General features: G+C 37.7%; 1 protein-coding gene across 2 annotated transcripts in view; it reads left to right on the forward strand.

Moving 5' to 3' along the window:
- The window catches only part of LOC133572376 (plastin-1-like), a 47249-nt gene that overhangs the window by 3945 nt on the left and 20439 nt on the right, over window positions 1–22865 (forward strand). Inside the window, exons 4-9 of one of the 2 annotated variants that reach the window (XM_061925312.1) lie at window positions 3514–3643; window positions 9431–9563; window positions 13215–13296; window positions 16448–16613; window positions 19555–19697; window positions 19819–19911. In XM_061925312.1, coding sequence (XP_061781296.1) covers window positions 3514–3643; window positions 9431–9563; window positions 13215–13296; window positions 16448–16613; window positions 19555–19697; window positions 19819–19911 — 747 coding nt within the window. Of the gene's footprint in view, window positions 1–3513; window positions 3644–8323; window positions 8394–9430; window positions 9564–13214; window positions 13297–16447; window positions 16614–19554; window positions 19698–19818; window positions 19912–22865 lie in introns of those variants that run through there. The other variant, XM_061925314.1, reaches the window with a different exon arrangement.

The raw sequence follows: 22865 nt of genomic DNA on the forward strand, positions 1-22865 counted from the left end.
TGTTCTCTGCTTGGATCTTTAAACATCCTGACTGACCCTCTTGTTCTCTGCTTAGATCTTTAAACGTCCTGACCGACCCTCTGGTTCTCTGCTTAGATCTTTAAACGTCCTGACCGACCCTCTTGTTCTCTGCTTTGATATTTAAACGTCCTGACTGACCCTCTTGTTCTATGCTTAGATCTTTAAACGTCCTGACTGACCCTCTTGTTCTCTGCTTAGATCTTTAAACATCCTGACCGACCCTCTTGTTCTCTGCTTAGATCTTTAAACGTCCTGACTGACCCTCACTGATCTCTGCTTAGATCTTTAAAAGTCCTGACTGACCCTCTTGTTCTCTGCTTGGATCTTCAAACGTCCTGACTGACCCTCACTGTTCTCTGCTTGGATCTTTAAACGTCCTGACTGACCCTCTTGTTCTCTGCTTAGATCTTTAAACGTCCTGACCGACCCTCTGGTTCTCTGCTTAGATCTTTAAACGTCCTGACCGACCCTCTTGTTCTCTGCTTTGATCTTTAAACGTCCTGACTGACCCTCTTGTTCTATGCTTAGATCTTTAAACGTCCTGACTGACCCTCTTGTTCTCTGCTTAGATCTTTAAACATCCTGACCGACCCTCTTGTTCTCTGCTTAGATCTTTAAAAGTCCTGACTGACCCTCACTGTTCTCTGCTTGGATCTTCAAACGTCCTGACTGACCCTCTGGTTCTCTGCTTAGATCTTTAAACGTCCTGACTGACCCTCTGGTTCTCTGCTTAGATCTTTAAACGTCCTGACTGACCCTCTTGTTCTATGCTTGGATCTTTAAACGTCCTGACCGACCCTCTTGTTCTATGCTTGGATCTTTAAACATCCTGACTGACCCTCTTGTTCTATGCTTGGATCTTTAAACGTCCTGACTGACCCTCTTGTTCTCTGCTTAGATCTTTAAACATCCTGACTGACCCTCTTGTTCTCTGCTTAGATCTTTAAACGTCCTGACCGACCCTCTGGTTCTCTGCTTAGATCTTTAAACGTCCTGACCGACCCTCTTGTTCTCTGCTTTGATCTTTAAACGTCCTGACTGACCCTCTTGTTCTATGCTTAGATCTTTAAACGTCCTGACTGACCCTCTTGTTCTCTGCTTAGATCTTTAAACATCCTGACCGACCCTCTTGTTCTCTGCTTAGATCTTTAAACGTCCTGACTGACCCTCACTGATCTCTGCTTAGATCTTTAAAAGTCCTGACTGACCCTCACTGTTCTCTGCTTGGATCTTCAAACGTCCTGACTGACCCTCACTGTTCTCTGCTTGGATCTTTAAACGTCCTGACTGACCCTCTTGTTCTCTGCTTAGATCTTTAAACGTCCTGACCGACCCTCTGGTTCTCTGCTTAGATCTTTAAACGTCCTGACCGACCCTCTTGTTCTCTGCTTTGATCTTTAAACGTCCTGACTGACCCTCTTGTTCTATGCTTAGATCTTTAAACGTCCTGACTGACCCTCTTGTTCTCTGCTTAGATCTTTAAACATCCTGACCGACCCTCTTGTTCTCTGCTTAGATCTTTAAAAGTCCTGACTGACCCTCACTGTTCTCTGCTTGGATCTTCAAACGTCCTGACTGACCCTCTGGTTCTCTGCTTAGATCTTTAAACGTCCTGACTGACCCTCTGGTTCTCTGCTTAGATCTTTAAACGTCCTGACTGACCCTCTTGTTCTATGCTTAGATCTTTAAACGTCCTGACCGACCCTCTTGTTCTATGCTTGGATCTTTAAACATCCTGACTGACCCTCTTGTTCTATGCTTGGATCTTTAAACGTCCTGACTGACCCTCTTGTTCTCTGCTTAGATCTTTAAACGTCCTGACCGACCCTCTGGTTCTCTGCTTAGATCTTTAAACGTCCTGACCGACCCTCTTGTTCTCTGCTTTGATCTTTAAACGTCCTGACTGACCCTCTTGTTCTATGCTTAGATCTTTAAACGTCCTGACTGACCCTCTTGTTCTCTGCTTAGATCTTTAAACATCCTGACCGACACTCTTGTTCTCTGCTTAGGTCTTTAAACATCCTGACTGACCCTCACTGTTCTCTGCTTAGATCTTTAAAAGTCCTGACTGACCCTCACTGTTCTCTGCTTGGATCTTCAAACGTCCTGACTGACCCTCTGGTTCTCTGCTTAGATCTTTAAACGTCCTGACTGACCCTCTTGTTCTCTGCTTAGATCTTTAAACGTCCTGACTGACCCTCTTGTTCTATGCTTAGATCTTTAAACGTCCTGACCGACCCACTTGTTCTCTGCTTTGATCTTTAAACGTCCTGACTGACCCTCACTGTTCTCTGATTAGATCTTTAAAAGTCCTGACTGACCCTCACTGTTCTCTGCTTAGATCTTCAAACGTCCTGACCGACCCTCTGGTTCTCTGCTTAGATCTTTAAACGTCCTGACTGACCCTCTTGTTCTCTGCTTAGATCTTTAAATGTCCTGACTGACCCTCTGGTTCTCTGCTTAGATCTTTAAACGTCCTGACTGACCCTCTTGTTCTATGCTTAGATCTTTAAACGTCCTGACCGACCCTCTTGTTCTCAGCTTTGATCTTTAAACGTCCTGACTGACCCTCTTGTTCTATGCTTAGATCTTCAAACGTCCTGACCGACCCTCTGGTTCTCTGCTTAGATCTTTAAACGTCTTGACTGACCCTCTTGTTCTCTGCTTGGATCTTTAAACGTCCTGACCGACCCTCTTGTTCTCTGCTTAGATCTTTAAATGTCCTGACTGACCCTCTGGTTCTCTGCTTAGATCTTTAAACGTCCTGACTGACCCTCTTGTTCTATGCTTAGATCTTTAAACGTCCTGACTGACCCTCTGGTTCTCAGCTTTGATCTTTAAACGTCCTGACTGACCCTCTTGTTCTATGCTTAGATCTTCAAACGTCCTGACCGACCCTCTGGTTCTCTGCTTAGATCTTTAAACGTCTTGACTGACCCTCTTGTTCTCTGCTTGGATCTTTAAACGTCCTGACCGACCCTCTTGTTCTCTGCTTTGATCTTTAAACGTCCTGACTGACCCTCACTGTTCTCTGCTTAGATCTTTAAAAGTCCTGACTGACCCTCGCTGTTCTCTGCTTGGATCTTCAAACGTCCTGACCGACCCTCTGGTTCTCTACTTAGATCTTTAAACGTCCTGACTGACCCTCTTGTTCTATGCTTTGATCTTTAAATGTCCTGACTGACCCTCTGGTTCTCTGCTTGGATCTTTAAACGTCCTGACTGACCCTCGCTGTTCTCTGCTTGGATCTTCAAACGTCCTGACCGACCCTCTGGTTCTCTGCTTAGATCTTTAAACGTCCTGACTGACCCTCTTGTTCTATGCTTTGATCTTTAAATGTCCTGACTGACCCTCTGGTTCTCTGCTTGGATCTTTAAACGTCCTGACTGACCCTCTGGTTCTCTGCTTGGATCTTTAAACGTCCTGACTGACCCTCTTGTTCTTTGCTTAGATCTTTAAATGTCCTGACTGACCCTCTGGTTCTATGCTTAGATCTACCAGGACCTGAAGAGCAAGAGGCTCAGTGAGAGTTTCCGCAAGGCCGTCACCAGGAGAGATGGCATTCGTTCTTTTGGAGGGATGTCAGGGATCTCCAGCGTGGGAACCCAGCATTCTTACTCAGGTGCACACCTTTAAGTCCACTTCCCCAGGTCTGAGTGAGACCAGGAGGTTGTTCATCACTCTACACTTTCATAGTCAACTTCAGGAAAGACCCAGCAGGGCTCGGACGAGGTCAAGGCTCGTTAGCATCAACAGCTGTGGCTGTAGGAAACCTCCTGATGTAGTTTTTATGACCTCCACAAGGAGTGTGATGACTAGTCAGCAGTCACCACCATGCTTGACGGTAGTTATGGTGTTCCTGGGATTAAAGGCCTCACCTTTTTCTCCTCCAAGCAGCTCAATTTTTGTTGCAAGATGACCACAGAACTTTCCTCCAGAAGGTCTTATCTTTGTCCATGTGATGTCAGATAAAACACAAATTGGCCACAATACCCAGCAATATGTCTGGAGGACAAAAAGGTGAGGCCTTTAATCCCAGGAACACCATGCCTACCGTCAAGCATGGTGGTGGTAGTATTATGCTCTGGGCCTGTTTTGCTGCCCATGGAACTGCTGCTTTAAATGTGACAATGAAAAAGGAGGAATAGCTCCAAATTCAAGTCTTTTAACATTTTCTAAAAAAAAAAATTCCCGCTTTTCCCAAAATTCACACAATTTCATGAAATGTCCCATTGAAATCAATGAGACATTCTTTCAAAAATCCACAATTTTTAATCCGATTCAAACCGTCCCAACTCCAAAATATTCAACATTTTCAAAATTGTGTGCTCTCCTTCAACAAGTTTAAAAAAAAAATTCCCGGATTTCCAAGAATTCCCAGTTTTCAGGGACATTTTTTCGCATTCAAAATGAATGGGACATTTTTCCAAGTTGCACAATTTACGCATTTTTCAACCCATTCCAACCATTCCACCTTCAACACATTCCACTCATCCTGGACATTCAAACTATCATTTTATCAAGTTCAAAAAATTCCAGGATTTTCCAGAATTCCATTTTTTGCAAAGCCCTATTTCCACTCTTTTTTTTGGCGACTACTTTTCAACCGTCAAATAATTCCTCTTAATCAGGACAAAAAAACGAAGTTTGTTGAAGTGGAAAAATTCCCACAATGGAACTGCTGCTTTAAATGGGACAATGAAAAAGGAGGATTAGCTCCAAATTCAAGTCTTTTAACATTTTCTAAAAAAAAAATTCCCGCTTTTCCCAAAATTCACACATTTTCATGAAATGTCCCATTGAAATCAATGGGACATTTTTCAAAGTTCCACAATTTTTCATCCGATTTCAAACCGTTCCAACTCCAAAATATTCAACATTTTCAAAAATTGTGTGCTCTCCAACGATTTTTTTAAAAAAATTCCCGGATTTCCAAGAATTCCCAGTTTTCAGGGACATTTTTCCCCATTCAAAATGAATGGGACATTTTTCCAAGTTGCACAATTTACGCATTTTTCAACCCATTCCACCTTCAACACATTCCACTCATCTTGGACATTCAAACTATCGTTTTTCCAAGTTCAATAAAAATTCCAGGATTTTCCAGAATTTTTTGCAAAGCCCTATTTCCACCCTTTTTTCTGGCGACTACTTTTCAACCCACTTCAACCGTCAAATAATTCCTCTTAATCAGGACAAAAAAATGAAGTTTGTTGAAGTGGAAAAATTCCCACAATGGAACTGCTGCTTTAAATGGGACAATGAAAAAGGAGGATTACCTCCAAATTCAAGTCTTTTAACATTTTCTAAAAAAAAAATTCCCGCTTTTCCCAAAATTCACACATTTTCATGAAATGTCCCATTGAAATCAATGGGACATTTTTCAAAGTTCCACAATTTTTCATCCGATTTCAAACCGTTCCAACTCCAAAATATTCAACATTTTCAAAAATTGTGTGCTCTCCTTCAACGATTTAAAAAAAATTCCCGGATTTCCAAGAATTCCCAGTTTTCAGGGACATTTTTCCCCATTCAAAATGAATGGGACATTTTTCCAAGTTGCACAATTTACGCATTTTTCAACCATTCCACCTTCAACACATTCCACTCATCCTGGACATTCAAACTATCATTTTTCCAAGTTCAATAAAAATTCCAGGATTTTCCAGAATTTTTTGCAAAGCCCTATTTCCACCCTTTTTTCTGGCGACTACTTTTCAACCCACTTCAACCGTCAAATAATTCCTCTTAATCAGGACAAAAAAACGAAGTTTGTTGAAGTGGAAAAATTCCCACAATGGAACTGCTGCTTTAAATGGGACAATGAAAAAGGAGGATTACCTCCAAATTCAAGTCTTTTAACATTTAAAAAAAAAAAATCCCGCTTTTCCCAAAATTCACACATTTTCATGAAATGTCCCATTGAAATCAATGGGACATTTTTCGAAGTTCCACAATTTTTCATCCAATTCAAATCGTCCCAACTCCAAAAAATTCAACATTTTCAAAATTGTGTGCTCTCCTTCAACAATTAAAAAAAAAATTCCCGGATTTCCAAGAATTCCCAGTTTTCAGGGACATTTTTTCGCATTCAAAATGAATGGGACATTTTTCCAAGTTGCGCAATTTCCACATTTTTCAACCTATTCCAACCATTCCACCTTCAACACATTCCACTCATCCTGGACATTCAAACTATCATTTTTACAAGTTCAAAAAAATTCCAGGATTTTCCAGAATTCCATTTTTTGCAAAGCCCTATTTCCACCCTTTTTTCTGGCGACTACTTTTCAACCGTCAAATAATTCCTCTTAATCAGGACAAAAAAACGAAGTTTGTTGAAGTGGAAAAATTCCCACAATGGAACTGCTGCTTTAAATGTGACAATGAAAAAGGAGGATTAGCTCCAAATTCAAGTCTTTTAACATTTAAAAAAAAAAAAAAAAATTCCCGCTTTTCCCAAAATTCACACATTTTCATGAAATGTCCCATTGAAATCAATGGGACATTTTTCGAAGTTCCACAATTTTTCATCCAATTCAAATCGTCCCAACTCCAAAAAATTCAACATTTTCAAAATTGTGTGCTCTCCTTCAACAATTAAAAAAAAAAATTCCTGGATTTCCAAGAATTCCCAGTTTTCAGGGACATTTTTCCGCATTCAAAATGAATGGGACATTTTTCCAAGTTGCACAATTTACTTATTTTTCAACCCATTCCAACCATTCCACCTTCAACACATTCCACTCATCCTGGACATTCAAACTATCATTTTAACAAGTTCAAAAAATTCCAGGATTTTCCAGAATTCCATTTTTTGCAAAGCCCTATTTCCACTCTTTTTTTTGGCGACTACTTTTCAACCGTCAAATAATTCCTCTTAATCAGGACAAAAAAACGAAGTTTGTTGAAGTGGAAAAATTCCCACAATGGAACTGCTGCTTTAAATGGGACAATGAAAAAGGAGGATTACCTCCAAATTCAAGTCTTTTAACATTATCTAAAAAAAAAAATTCCCGCTTTTCCCCAAATTCACACATTTTCATGAAATGTCCCATTGAAATCAATGGGTCGTTTTTCAAAGTTCCACAATTTTTCATCCGATTCAAACCGTCCCAACTCCAAAATATTCAACATTTTCAAAATTGTGTGCTCTCCTTCAACAAGTTAAAAAAAAAAATCCCGGATTTCCAAAAATTCCCAGTTTTCAGGGACATTTTTCCCCATTCAAAATGAATGGGACATTTTTCCAAGTTGCACATTTTCCACATTTTTCAACCCATTCCAACCATTCCACCTTCAACACATTCCACTCATCCTGGACATTCAAACTATCATTTTTACAAGTTCAAAAAAATTCCAGGATTTTCCAGAATTCCATTTTTTGCAAAGCCCTATTTCCACCCTTTTTTCTGGGGACTACTTTTCAACCGTCAAATAATTCCTCTTAATCAGGACAAAAAAACGAAGTTTGTTGAAGTGGAAACATTCCCACAATGGAACTGCTGCTTTAAATGGGACAATGAAAAAGGAGGATTACCTCCAAATTCAAGTCTTTTAACATTATCTAAAAAAAAAAATTCCCGCTTTTCCCCAAATTCACACATTTTCATGAAATGTCCCATTGAAATCAATGGGACATTTTTCGAAGTTCCACAATTTTTCATCCGATTCAAATCGTCCCAACTCCAAAATATTCAACATTTTCAAAATTGTGTGCTCTCCTTCAACAATTAAAAAAAAAATTCCCGGATTTCCAAGAATTCACAGTTTTCAGGGACATTTTTCCCCATTCAAAATGAATGGGACATTTTTCCAAGTTGCACAATTTCCACATTTTTCAACCCGTTCCAACCATTCCACCTTCAACACATTCTGTCATGTCTGTGTGATCATGTTTTTGTTTTGGTCATGTTCGTTTTGGGTTTTGGACTTTTTGTGCACTTTTGTTTTGTCACCATAGCAACCATTAGTTTTCACCTGTCACGTCACGCACCTGTTTCACGTTTTGAGTCACGCACCCATCCATCCATTTTACTACCGCTTATTCCCTTTGGGGTCGCGGGGGGCGCTGGAGCCTATCTCAGCTACAATCGGGCGGAAGGCGGGGTACACCCTGGACAAGTCGCCACCTCATCGCAGGGCCAACACAGATAGACAGACAACATTCACACTCACATCCACACACTAGGGCCAATTTAGTGTTGCCAATCAACTTATCCCCAGGTGCCTGCTTTCACTAATCATGTCCATAGTATTTAAGTTCATTCTTTTCAGTTTGTCGTTCTGACGACCTCCCCTTATATGCTTCTGCACACTCTCCACACCCTTATGATCCTTGCTGCTCTTTTTTCATGCCGGTTCCATGCCAAGTAAGTTTTTGTTTATCAAGCCACAGTTAATGTTTTGTTTAATTGTTCATAGTTTCCGCCACTGTGCGTGCTTTTCATTTGTACTTTTTTTTATATATTAAATAAATCATGTACCTTAATTCCCGTCTCGCCCGAGCCAACTTTCCGTTGCATCCCGGAAAAGCTAACACCCAGGACCAAGTTTTGACACATTCCACTCATCCTGGACATTCAAACTATCATTTTTACAAGTTCAAAAAAATTCCAGGATTTTCCAGGATTCCATTTTTTGCAAAGCCCTATTTCCACCCTTTTTTCTGGCGACTACTTTTCAACCCACTTCAACCGTCAAATAATTCCTCTTAATCAGGATTTAAAAAAAACAAAGTTGTTTGTTGAAGTGGAAAAATTCCCACAATGGAACTGCTGCTTTAAATGGGACAATGAAAAAGGAGGATTAGCTCCAAATTGTTCAGGACAAGCTAAAATCATCAGCCCGGAGGTTGGGTCTTGGGCACAGTTGGGTGTTCCAACAGGACAATGACGTCAAAAGTGGTAAAGGAATGGCTAAATCAGGCTAGAATGAAGGTTTTTAGAATGGCCTTCCCAAAGTCCTGTGGACAATGCTGAAGAAACAAGTCCATGTCAGAAAAGCAACACATTTAGCTGAACTGCAGCAATTTAGTGGTCAAGTGGTCAAGCAGAAGCTTGTGGATGGCTACCAAAAGCGCCTTATTGCAGGTCAACTTGCCAAGGGACATGTAAGCAAATATCAACATTGCTGTATGTATACTTTTGACCCTCACATTTTCAGTAGAGCCATAATAAATTCATAAAAGAAGCAAACTTCATGAATGTTTTTTGTGACCAACAAGTATGTGCTCCAATCACTACATCACAAAAAAAATAAGAGTTTGCTTTTAGAAGGTGCATGACTTGTGTGTGTGTGTGTGTGTGTGTGTGTGTGTGTGTGTGTGTGTGTGTGTGTGTGTGTGTGTGTGTGTGTGTGTGTGTGTGTGTGTGTGTGTGTGTGTGTGTGTGTGTGTGTAAACGTGTAGATGAGGAGAAGGTGGCGTTTGTCAATTGGATCAATAAAGCGTTGGCCAAAGATCCTGACTGCCGCCATCTGTTGCCCATGAACCCTGATGATGAAAGCCTCTTCACCTCCGTCCGTGATGGCATCCTGCTGTGGTGAGACACACATTATATACACACTGTGTACATCTACACACATTATATACACACTGTATACATCTACACACATTATATACACACTGTATACATCTACACACATTATATACACACTGTATACATCTACACACATTATATACACACTGTATACATCTACACACATTATATACACACTGTATACATCTACACACATTATATACACACTGTATACATCTACACACATTATATACACACTGTGTACATCTACACACATTTTATACACACTGTGTACATCCAGTACAACTCATCTCTAGTTATTCATTAGGACTAACGAGGATTGTACGGTATACCGATACTAGTATAGTATTGCCATACTAATGAATCATATTCCGTACTATACCGCCTCTAAAAAGTACGGGTCCACCTCCCCGTTTTTTAACGGGCATGACGAGCAGAGGAGCATGTTGGGCAGCGCACACACACAGAGTACTTACAAGCAGACACAGTGTGTAGACAGAAAAGGGAGAATGGACGCATTTTGGTGTAAAAAGTCAAGATAAAGGTGAAGTTATAACACTGAAACACCCTCAGGAAGAGCTGCTTTAAGACATGGCTAGCTAGTCTGCAGTGTTTTAGCTACTTCTAAATCACTAATCCTTGTCTCCATGGCGACAAATAAAGTATGTTTCTTACAAGTACATTATCACTGGAGGACGAGGAATAGCTAAACATGCTTCACTACACACCGTAGGAGGATACAATAGCTCACCGGCGTCACAATGTAAACAAATGCCATGGGTGGATCTACACCTGACATCCACTGTAATGATACCAAGTACAAGAGCGTATCTAGTCGATACTACTATGATTACAACATATTTTTTATCGTCACCACATCTTTTTTTAATTCATATAATGTTTATAAAGTCAGTAAATATGTCCCTGGACACATGAGGACTTTGAATATGACCAATGTATGATCCTGTAACTACTTGGTATCACATCCATACCTAAATGTGTGGTATCATCCAAAACTAATGTCAAGTATCAAAGAAGAGAAGAATAAGTGATTATTAAATTTTAACAGAAGTGTAGATAGAACATGTTCAAACAGAAAATAAGCAGATATTAACAGTAAATGAACAAGTAGATTAATAATCCTTTTTTTACAGTTTGTCCTTTATAAAATAATAGGTGTATAAATGACACAATATGTTACTGCATACGACTAATTAGGAGTCTTTGTTTGTTTACTTACTACTAAAAGACAAGTTGTCTATTTTATTTAAGGACTAAATGACAATAATAAACATATGTTTCATGTACCCAAATAATAGGCTATATATATATATATATAAACATTATCACCAGCAGGTTGTTATAGTATGAATGTGTATATATATATATATATATATATATATATATATATATATATATATATATATATATATATATATATATATATATATATATATATATATATATACCGTATATATATATATATATACTATAACAACCTGCTGGTGATAATGTTTGATGTTCGTGTGGTTTTGATAAAAGCAGATTGTCGGAGAATGAGTTTGTGTTGTTGTGTATCAGAGACGAAAGTGTTTGCACGGGTTGTACAACCTGTTGGAATTTGGCCAGTTGTTATATGATTGGCAATAAAAGTTAAAAATATTGTTGGACTTTGTGTGATTTCTTCTGGAGGCTACAATACATACTATTACTTTCATTTGTTCTATAGTAAAATAAAATGAAAAAATAAAAAATAAAAATTCAAAAATAAATATATATATATATATATATATATATATATATATATATATATATATATATATATATATATATATATATATATATATATTTATTTTTGAATTTTTATTTTTTATTTTTTCATTTGTTCTATAGTAAAATAAAATGAAAAAATAAAAAATAAAAATTCAAAAATTCATGATTGGCAATAAAAGTTAAAAATATTGTTGGACTTTGTGTGAATTCTTCTGGAGGCTATGATACATATTATTACTTTCATTTGTTCTATAGTAAAATAAAATGAAAAAATAAAAAATAAAAATTCAAAAATTCAAAAATAAATAAATAAATAAATATATATATATATATATATATATATATATATATATATAGTAAAATAAAATGAAAAAAAATAAATAAATTCAAAAAAAAAAAAAAAATATATATATATATATATATATAGTAAAATAAAATGAAAAAAAAAATTCAAAAATTCAAAAATAAATATATATATATATATATATATATATATATATATATTTATTTTTGAATTTTTGAATTTTTATTTTTTATTTTTTCATTTTATTTTACTATAGAACAAATGAAAAAATAAAAAATAAAAATTCAAAAATATATATATATATATATATATATATATATATATATATATATATATATATATATATATATATATATATATATATATATATATATATATATATATTTATTTTTGAATTTTTATTTTTTATTTTTTCATTTTATTTTACTATAGAACAAATGAAAGTAATAATATGTATCATAGCCTCCAGAAGAAATCACACAAAGTCCAACAATATTTTTAACTTTTATTGCCAATCATATAACAACTGGCCAAATTCCAACAGGTTGTACAACCCGTGCAAACACTTTCGTCTCTGATACACAACAACACAAACTCATTCTCTGCCAATCTGCTTTTATCAAAACCACATGAACATCAAACATTATCACCAGCAGGTTGTTATAGTATAAATATATATATATATATATATAAATAAAAATTCAAAAAAAAAAATATATATATATATACCTGTGTATATATATATTTATTTTTGAATTTTTGAATTTTTATTTTTTTCATTTTATTTTACTATAGAATATATATATATATATATATATATATATATATATATATATATATATATATATATATATATATATATATTTATATTTATATATATATATATATATATATATGTGTGTGTGTGTGTGTATCAATCAAGGTTTCCCCTGCCACACTTTGAGAATAAGTGTTTATGTAGTTGAAAACAAATGAAAGTAATAATATGTAGTGTAGCCTCCAGAAAAAATCACACAAAGTCCAACAATATTTTTAACTTTTATTGCCAATCATATAACATAGTTTTCATGCCTTCATGCACCCGCCTGACCTTCTCATGCACCTGCCTGACCTTCTCATGCACCTGCCTGACCTTCTCATGCACCTGCTTGACCTTCTCATGCACCCGCCTGACCTTCTCATGCACCTGTCTGACCTTCTCATGCACCTGTCTGACCTTCTCATGCACCTGCCTGACCTTCTCATGCACCTGCTTGACCTTCTCATGCACCTGTCTGACCTTCTCATGCACCCGCCTGACCTTCTCATGCACCCGCCTGACCTTCTCATGCACCCGCCTGACCTTCTCATGCACCTGCCTGACCTTCTCATGCACCTGCCTGACCTTCTCATGCACCTGCCTGACCTTCTCATGCACCTGTCTGACCTTCTCATGCACCCGCCTGACCTTCTCATGCACCTGTCTGACCTTCTCATGCACCTGCCTGACCTTCTCATGCACCTGTCTGACCTTCTCATGCACCTGTCTGACCTTCTCATGCACCTGTCTGACCTTCTTCTCGCCCGCTCTCTGACAGCAAAATGATCAACCTGTCTCAGCCTGACACCATCGACGAGAGAGTCATCAACACCAAGAAGCTCACCACCTTCACCATGACTGTGAGTGCATTCTTTATCCTTCACCATCACTGTGAGTGCATTCTTTATCCTTCACCATTACTGTGAGTGCATTATTTATCCTGCACCATCACTGTGAGTGCATTCTTTATCCTTCACCATTACTGTGAGTGCATTATTTATCCTTCACCATCACTGTGAGTGCATTCTTTATCCTTCACCATGACTGTGAGTGCATTCTTTATCCTTCACCATCACTGTGAGTGCATTATTTATCCTTCACTATCTCTGTGAGTGCATTCTTTATCCTTCACCATCACTGTGAGTGCATTATTTATCCTTCACCATGACTGTGAGTGCATTCTTTATCCTGCACCATCACTGTGAGTGCATTCTTTATCCTTCACCATCACTGTGAGTGCATTATTTATCCTGCACCAACACTGTGAGTGCATTCTTTATCCTGCACCATGACTGTGAGTGCATTCTTTATCCTGCACCATCACTGTGAGTGTATTCTTTATCCTGCACCATCACTGTGAGTGCATTATTTATCCTTCACATCACTGTGAGTGCATTCTTTATCCTGCACCATCACTGTGAGTGCATTCTTTATCCTGCACCATCACTGTGAGTGCATTCTTTATCCTTCACCATCACTGTGAGTGCATTCTTTATCCTTCACCATGACTGTGAGTGCATTCTTTATCCTTCACCATGACTGTGAGTGCATTCTTTATCCTTCACCATCACTGTGAGTGCATTCTTTATCCTTCACCATCACTGTGAGTGCATTCTTTATCATTCTCTATCACTGTGAGTGTATTCTTTATCCTGCACCATCACTGTGAGTGCATTCTTTATCCTGCACCATGACTGTGAGTGCATTCTCTATCCTTCACCATCACTGTGAGTGCATTCTCTATCCTTCACCATCACTGTGAGTGCATTCTTTATCCTTCTCTATCACTGTGAGTGCATTATTTATCCTGCACCATCACTGTGAGTGCATTGTTTATCCTTCAACATCACTGTGAGTGCATTCTCTATCCTTCACCATCACTGTGAGTGCATTTTTTATTCTTCTCTATCACTGTGAGTGTATTCTTTATCCTGCACCATCACTTTGAGTGCATTCTTTATCCTTCACCATTACTGTGAGTGCATTCTTTATCCTTCACCATCACTGTGAGTGCATTCTTTATCCTTCACTATCACTGTGAGTGCATTCTTTATCCTTCACCATCACTGTGAGTGCCTTCTTTATCCTTCACCATCACTGTGAGTGCCTTCTTTATCCCTCACCATCACTGTGAGTGCCTGCTGCCACACACCAACACTCATTCGTTATCCTTCACGGCTCTCTAAAGTGCCAAGTCAGCTTTTGATGCACATTTTCTTTGTAACCTAACCTAACACACACACACACACACACACACACACACACACACACACACACACACACACACACACACACACACACACACACACACTCTCTCTTGTATTTGTTACCTTCTTGAGACCCCCGAAAAATGCCCACCTGTTTTACAAGGACTACAAAAAAATTGGCAATATTGTGATAAAAGTCAGAATTTTCTATGACAAATGTCACCATTTTGCATGAAAAAGTCATCATTTTACATAAAAAAGTCATAATTTCCCAAGAAAATATTGCAATTTTACAGAAACAGAAATAAATATGAGAAATTGTTCCTAATTTTATAAGAAAAAAGTCGACACATTGTGAGAAAAAGACTGCTTTTAGTAAATTTTGTATTTTTTTTAATGTTTTGTTTGTAATTGGTTTTTAAATCTTCATTATTTACTTCAAGTTATCACAGTATTACTCTATATACATATTTATTTATTTTTTTAATTAATTTTGGCTAGAGGGGGAGCATTTCAATTTCTTACACACACTTGTTATTTCATATGTTGACCAGAGGGTGAGCACCTTTAAAAACGACACACAGTCAATGTGAAAAATGCCTCCTTTTTGGGACCACCCTCATTTTGACCAGCAGGGGGCGCAAATGAGACATTGTCTATTAGATGCAATGTTATTGATTTATGTCATCACTTGTTCACACCTCCTCATATGGAAGATACTTTTCCTTCTTCATGTCTCAAGAAGGCTAGAAACACAAGAACACACAATCATTCATTTTCCTTCACGCGCTGCAGCTCTCTAAAGTGCCAAGTCAGCTTTTTATGTGGGCAATAAAACAATAGCCCGTGTTGTATCTGCGTCTGCAGAATATAACTTTTATTGTTTATTTCTGACATTTATGCGTGCACAAGCGTCGAATCATTATTTTCTAGTAACAATGTGTAGTAAGACAATGTAAAGTAACATAACATAAAGCAACATAATGCAAAATAACACCATTTAAAGCAACGTAATTTAAAGTAACCTCATATAAAATAACGTAAATTGTGTTACATAATGAATTAACAAATGTATATGTTTAATTCTGACATTTTCATATATAAAGTAATACTTTTATGTACATACTGGGAAGTGGATTATTTGTTTAATAATGAAATTCATGAATAAATTAAAACCTATCTGCAATTATGAATTTGATTGTCATGTTGACTTGTGTATGTGTATACAAAAAAAATACAAAAAAAAATAAAAATAAAATAAAATATTTATATATATATATATATATATATATATATACATTTTTTTATTTTTTTTATTTTTTTTGTATATGTAAAAAAAATAAAAAAAAAATAAAAAATTTTTTTATATATATAAATATTAATTTTATTTTTTGTTTTGTTTTTTTTGTAAAAAAAATTAAAAAATAAAATAAAATAAAAATTTATATATATATATATATACATATATATATATATATATATATATACATATATATATATATATATATATATATATATATATATAAATATTTATTTTTTTTTGTTTGTATTTTTTTTGTATTTTTTTTTTCTTATAGTGTGTGTGTGCGTGTCTGTGTGTGCGTGTGTGCGTGTGCGTGTGTGTGTGTGTGTGTAATCTTATGAAGATTTGGTAGTGCAGTAATGAGAAACACCAAAGCATATTAACACAAAATGAAACAAATTCACACCTGTGTAACGACCTCACCTGCATGTGACATGTTCATGTTATTACATTGACCTCTTTTAACGTGTTTACTTCATGACTTTTTTTTTTACTTTTTAGGAAAATCTGGTGCTTGCACTGAACTCTGCCTCAGCTATCGGCTGCACGGTGGTGAACATTGACGCCCTTGATCTCATGGTCGGGAAACCCCACCTGGTTCTTGGATTGTTCTGGCAAGTCATCAAAGTCGGACTCTTTGCTGACATCCAACTCAGCAAGAACGAAGGTCAACACACACACACACTTACACACACTCACACACACACACACCTACACACCTGTATAGACTGTGTGATAAATAAAATTCAATGTGATTGTCAGGTTCAAACACTGATCAAATCAAATCAAATCAACTTTATTTATAAATCTATTAAACAAGACAAGAAGCAAGGAATTAAACAGAAACAGAATGAAATTTGGCTCAATGAGGAGAAATGTCTGGACTGTACAATCCCAACCACTGTCACGTTCAAACACTGAGGACATCTATTAAACAAGACAAAAGGCAAGGAATCAAACAGAGACAGAATTCAATTTGGACTCAATATTGAGGAGAGACATGGCCACTGCACTCTCTGTACAGTCCTGCACCACGCTCTGACGAAGAAGGTTTTCGTCTCCTCTTTTATTCAGATGTTCAATGTTCACGCACCAACACATGTCACAGCAGGAATGGGAAGTATGTAAAACAGTCATTGTTTTCGGTCGCTTTGAAGACCAAGAAGAGGATTTCTCGGGCTTGAGCTCTTCCTGGATCCAGCTGGGGCAGGTGTTGGAGGACAATGGATAACCCCTCCCGTCTCCTGACCACAGCAACTTCAAGAGGGCAGCGGGTCGTAAATAGCGTTGACCTCGGTTACCAAATAGTTGGAAGAGAGTTTGTGAAATACTTCAGAGAGAGTTCGTTTAACACTTCAAAGAGAGTTCCTCTGGAAGTTGAGCAGATCCTGCCATCTGTCCGTGTTGAAATCACAGTGGCGTTTCACGAGCCTTCTTCCTCTTGTTAGGCCTCGAAAGACAGCATTCATAATACAACGTTTCTTTTGTGATAACTTACAAACAAGTATTCCAACAACCACGCTCTGGCGAAAGATTGCACGCCTCCTCTTTTATGTGGACTTTCCCTGATTACAGGGCAACAGCTGTTTCTAAGGGACGGGGGTCGTAAACAGCCATCGCCTTTGATTACAGCAGTTCACAGAAAAGGTCGTAAAACAGTTCAAAGAAGAGGACGTAAAACAGTTCAAAGAAGAGGTCCCTGGAGGGGAGTCAGGTCCTTCTTCTTCTTCGCTTTGTAGATCTCGGGTCAAGACAATATCTTTCTGTTGATTACAATACATGAAAGAAACAGAACACCTTCATGTTGCTTCCCATCCTACACAGTGGAGTTTTACAAGCCTTCTTCTTGGTAGGTTCAAAGACAGCTTTTGTCTTCTCGCCGGGAACTCATGGAAACACAAAGTTTTGTGATAACTTAGATACAATTATTCTGACAGTGATCCGTGTGTGATGTTAGTGATGGTGTGTGTTTGCAGGCATGATAAGTCCTGTTGTTGTGTGATGTTAGTGATGGTGTGTGTTTGCAGGCATGATAAGTCCTGTTGTTGTGTGATGTTAGTGATGGTGTGTGTTTGCAGGCATGATAAGTCCTGTTGTTGTGTGATGTTAGTGATGGTGTGTGTTTGCAGGCATGATAAGTCCTGTTGTTGTGTGATGTTAGTGATGGTGTGTGTTTGCAGGCATGATAAGTCCTGTTGTTGTGTGATGTTAGTGATGGTGTGTGTTTGCAGGCATGATAAGTCCTGTTGTTGTGTGATGTTAGTGATGGTGTGTGTTTGCAGGCATGATAAGTCCTGTTGTTGTGTGATGTTAGTGATGGTGTGTGTTTGCAGGCATGATAAGTCCTGTTGTTGTGTGATGTTAGTGATGGTGTGTGTTTGCAGGCATGATAAGTCCTGTTGTTGTGTGATGTTAGTGATGGTGTGTGTTTGCAGGCATGATAAGTCCTGTTGTTGTGTGATGTTAGTGATGGTGTGTGTTTGCAGGCATGATAAGTCCTGTTGTTGTGTGATGTTAGTGATGGTGTGTGTTTGCAGGCATGATAAGTCCTGTTGTTGTGTGATGTTAGTGATGGTGTGTGTTTGCAGGCATGATAAGTCCTGTTGTTGTGTGATGTTAGTGATGGTGTGTGTTTGCAGGCATGATAAGTCCTGTTGTTGTGTGATGTTAGTGATGGTGTGTGTTTGCAGGCATGATAAGTCCTGTTGTTGTGTGATGTTAGTGATGGTGTGTGTTTGCAGGCATGATAAGTCCTGTTGTTGTGTGATGTTAGTGATGGTGTGTGTTTGCAGGCATGATAAGTCCTGTTGTTGTGAGATGTTAGTGATGGTGTGTGTTTGCAGGCATGATAAGTCCTGTTGTTGTGTGATGTTAGTGATGGTGTGTGTTTGCAGGCATGATAAGTCCTGTTGTTGTGTGGTGTTAGTGATGGTGTGTGTTTGCAGGCATGATAAGTCCTGTTGTTGTGTGGTGTTAGTGATGGTGTGTGTTTGCAGGCATGATAAGTCCTGTTGTTGTGAGATGTTAGTGATGGTGTGTGTTTGCAGGCATGATAAGTCCTGTTGTTGTGTGATGTTAGTGATGGTGTGTGTTTGCAGGCATGATAAGTCCTGTTGTTGTGTGATGTTAGTGATGGTGTGTGTTTGCAGGCATGATAAGTCCTGTTGTTGTGTGATGTTAGTGATGGTGTGTGTTTGCAGGCATGATAAGTCCTGTTGTTGTGTGATGTTAGTGATGGTGTGTGTTTGCAGGCATGATAAGTCCTGTTGTTGTGTGGTGTTAGTGATGGTGTGTGTTTGCAGGCATGATAAGTCCTGTTGTTGTGTGGTGTTAGTGATGGTGTGTGTTTGCAGGCATGATAAGTCCTGTTGTTGTGAGATGTTAGTGATGGTGTGTGTTTGCAGGCATGATAAGTCCTGTTGTTGTGTGATGTTAGTGATGGTGTGTGTTTGCAGGCATGATAAGTCCTGTTGTTGTGTGATGTTAGTGATGGTGTGTGTTTGCAGGCATGATAAGTCCTGTTGTTGTGTGATGTTAGTGATGGTGTGTGTTTGCAGGCATGATAAGTCCTGTTGTTGTGTGATGTTAGTGATGGTGTGTGTTTGCAGGCATGATAGTCCTGCTGACAGAAGGAGAAAGTCTGGACCACCTCATGTCTCTCTCTCCTGAAGACCTGCTGCTGCGCTGGGTCAACTATCACCTGCACAACGCTGGCACCAAACCCATCAAAAACTTTAGTGAAGATATCAAGGTTCCTCTTAACACACACACACACACACACACACACACACACACACACACACACACACACACACACACACACACACACACACACACACACACATGTTGTAAGTGAGTGTGCTTGCTTGCAGGACTCCAGGGCTTACTTCCACCTGCTGGACCAGATCTCCCCTCGTGGAGAACACGACTACATGAGCATCAACATCGATATGAGCGGCCTGAATGTAAGTCACAGTCAAAGATCCTCTATAGGACATTAGCACTGCTTTACTTACTTCCATCCAGACAACCTTCCCTAGTCATAGTCATGCAAAAAAAAAAAAAAAAAAATCAAAAAAATCCAACCAACACAAAAAGTCAACACGCATTGTCACAAAAACAGTCAAAGATCCTCTCTATGACATTAGCACTCTGCTGTTTTAAAGGATCTAATACAAAAACACCAGTCAAAGATCCTCTATATGACATTAGCACTCTGCTGTTTTAAAGGATCTTATGCAAAAACACTAGTCAAAGATCTTCTATAGGACATTAGCACTCAGCTGTTTTAAAGGACATAATACAAAAACACTAGTCAAAGATCCTCTACAGGACCTTAGCACTCTTAAGGACCTAATACAAAAACACCAGTCAAAGATCCTTTATATGACATTAGCACTCAGCTGTTTTAAAGGACCTAATACAAAAACACTAGTCAAAGATCCTCTACAGGACCTTAGCACTCTTAAGGACCTAATACAAAAACACAAGTCAACGAACCTCTATAGGACATTAGTACTCTGCTATTTTTAAAGATCTAATACAAAAACATTAGTCAAAGATCCTCTACATGACATTAGCACTCTTAAGGACCTAATACAAAAACACAAGTCAAAGATCCTCTACTGTATACGACATTAGAACTCTGCTGTTTTAAATGACCTAATACAAAAACACTAGTCAAAGATCCTCTACATGACATTAGCACTCTTAAGGACCTAATACAAAAACACTAGTCAAAGATCCTCTATATGACATTAGCACTCTTAAGGACCTAATACAAAAACACCAGTCAAAGATCCTCTATATGACATTAGTAGTCTGCTGTTTTTAAAGATCTAATACAAAAACACTCGTCAAAGATCCTCTATATGACATTAGCACTCTGCTGTTTTTAAGGATCTAATACAAAAACACCAGTCAAAGATCCTCTATAGGACATTAGCACTCAGCTGTTTTAAAGGGCCTACTACAAAAACACTAGTCAAAGATCCTCTACATGACCTTAGCACTCTTAAGGACCTAATACAAAAACACCAGTCAAAGATCCTTTATATGACATTAGCACTCAGCTGTATTAAAGGATCTTATACAAAAACCCGAGTCAAAGATCCTCTATATGACATTAGCACTCTTAAGGACCTAATACAAAAACACAAGTCAAAGATCATCTACTGTATATGACATTAGAACTCTGCAGTTTTAAAGGATCTTATACAAAAACACTAGTCAAAGATCCTCTACATGACATTAGCACTCTTAAGGACCTAATACAAAAACACAAGTCAAAGATCCTCTACTGTATATGACATTAGAACTCTGCTGTTTTAAAGGATCTTATACAAAAACACTAGTCAAAGATCCTCTACATGACATTAGCACTCTTAAGGACCTAATACAAAAACACAAGTCAAAGATCCTCTACTGTATATGACATTAGAACTCTGCTGTTTTAAAGGACCTAATACAAAAACACTAGTCAAAGATCCTCTACATGACATTAGCACTCTTAAGGACCTAATACAAAAACACAAGTCAAAGATCCTCTACTGTATATGACATTAGAACTCTGCTGTTTTAAAGGATCTTATACAAAAACACTAGTCAAAGATCCTCTACATGACATTAGCACTCTTAAGGACCTAATACAAAAACACCAGTCAAAGATCCTCTATGTGACATTAGCTCTCTGCTGTTTTAAAGGATCTAATACAAAAACACTAGTCAAAGATCCTCTATATGACATTAGCACTCTTAAGGACCTAATACAAAAACACTAGTCAAAGATCCTCTATATGACATTAACACTCTAATGTTTTGAAGGATCTAATACAAAAACACTAGTCAAAGATCCTCTACATGACATTAGCACTCTTAAGGACCTAATACAAAAACACCAGTCAAAGATCCTCTACTGTATATGACATTAGAACTCTGCTGTTTTAAAGGACCTAATACAAAAACACTAGTCAAAGATCCTCTATGTGACCATAGCACTCTTGAGGACCTAGTACAAAAACACTAGTCAAAGATCCTCTACATGACATTAGCACTCTTAAGGACCTAATACAAAAACACCAGTCAAAGATCCTCTATGTGACCTTAGCACTCTTGAGGACCTAGTACAAAAACACTAGTCAAAGATCCTCTTCATGACATTAGCACTCTTAAGGACCTAATACAAAAACACCAGTCAAAGATCCTCTATGTGACCTTAGCACTCTTGAGGACCTAGTACAAAAACACTAGTCAAAGATCCTCTACATGACATTAGCACTCTTAAGGACCTAATACAAAAACACCAGTCAAAGATCCTCTATGTGACATTAACACTCTGCTGTTTTAAAGGATCTAATACAAAAACACTAGTCAAAGATCCTCTATATGACATTAGCACTCTTAAGGACCTCATACAAAAACACCAGTCAAAGATCCTTCATATGACATTAGAACTCTGCTGTTTTAAAAGATCCAATACAAAAGCACTAATCAAAGATCCTCTATATTACATTAGCACGCTGCTGTTTTAAATGATCTAATACAAAAACACTAGTCAAAGATCCTCTATATGACATTAACACTCTGTTTTCAAGGATCTAATACAAAAACACTAGTCAAAGATCCTCTATGTGACATTAACACTCTGCTGTTTTAAAGGATCTAATACAAAAACACTAGTCAAAGATCCTCTATATGACATTAGCACTCTTAAGGACCTAATACAAAAACACCAGTCAAAGATCCTTCATATGACATTAGAACTCTGCTGTTTTAAAAGATCCAATACAAAAGCACTAGTCAAAGATCCTCTATATTAGATTAGCACACTGCTGTTTTAAAGGATCTAATACAAAAACACTAGTCAAAGATCCTCTACATGACATTATCACTCTTAAGGACCTAATACAAAAACACTAGT

Source organism: Nerophis lumbriciformis, linkage group LG29 (genome assembly GCF_033978685.3).
Source record: "Nerophis lumbriciformis linkage group LG29, RoL_Nlum_v2.1, whole genome shotgun sequence".
NCBI lineage: Eukaryota > Metazoa > Chordata > Actinopteri > Syngnathiformes > Syngnathidae > Nerophis > Nerophis lumbriciformis.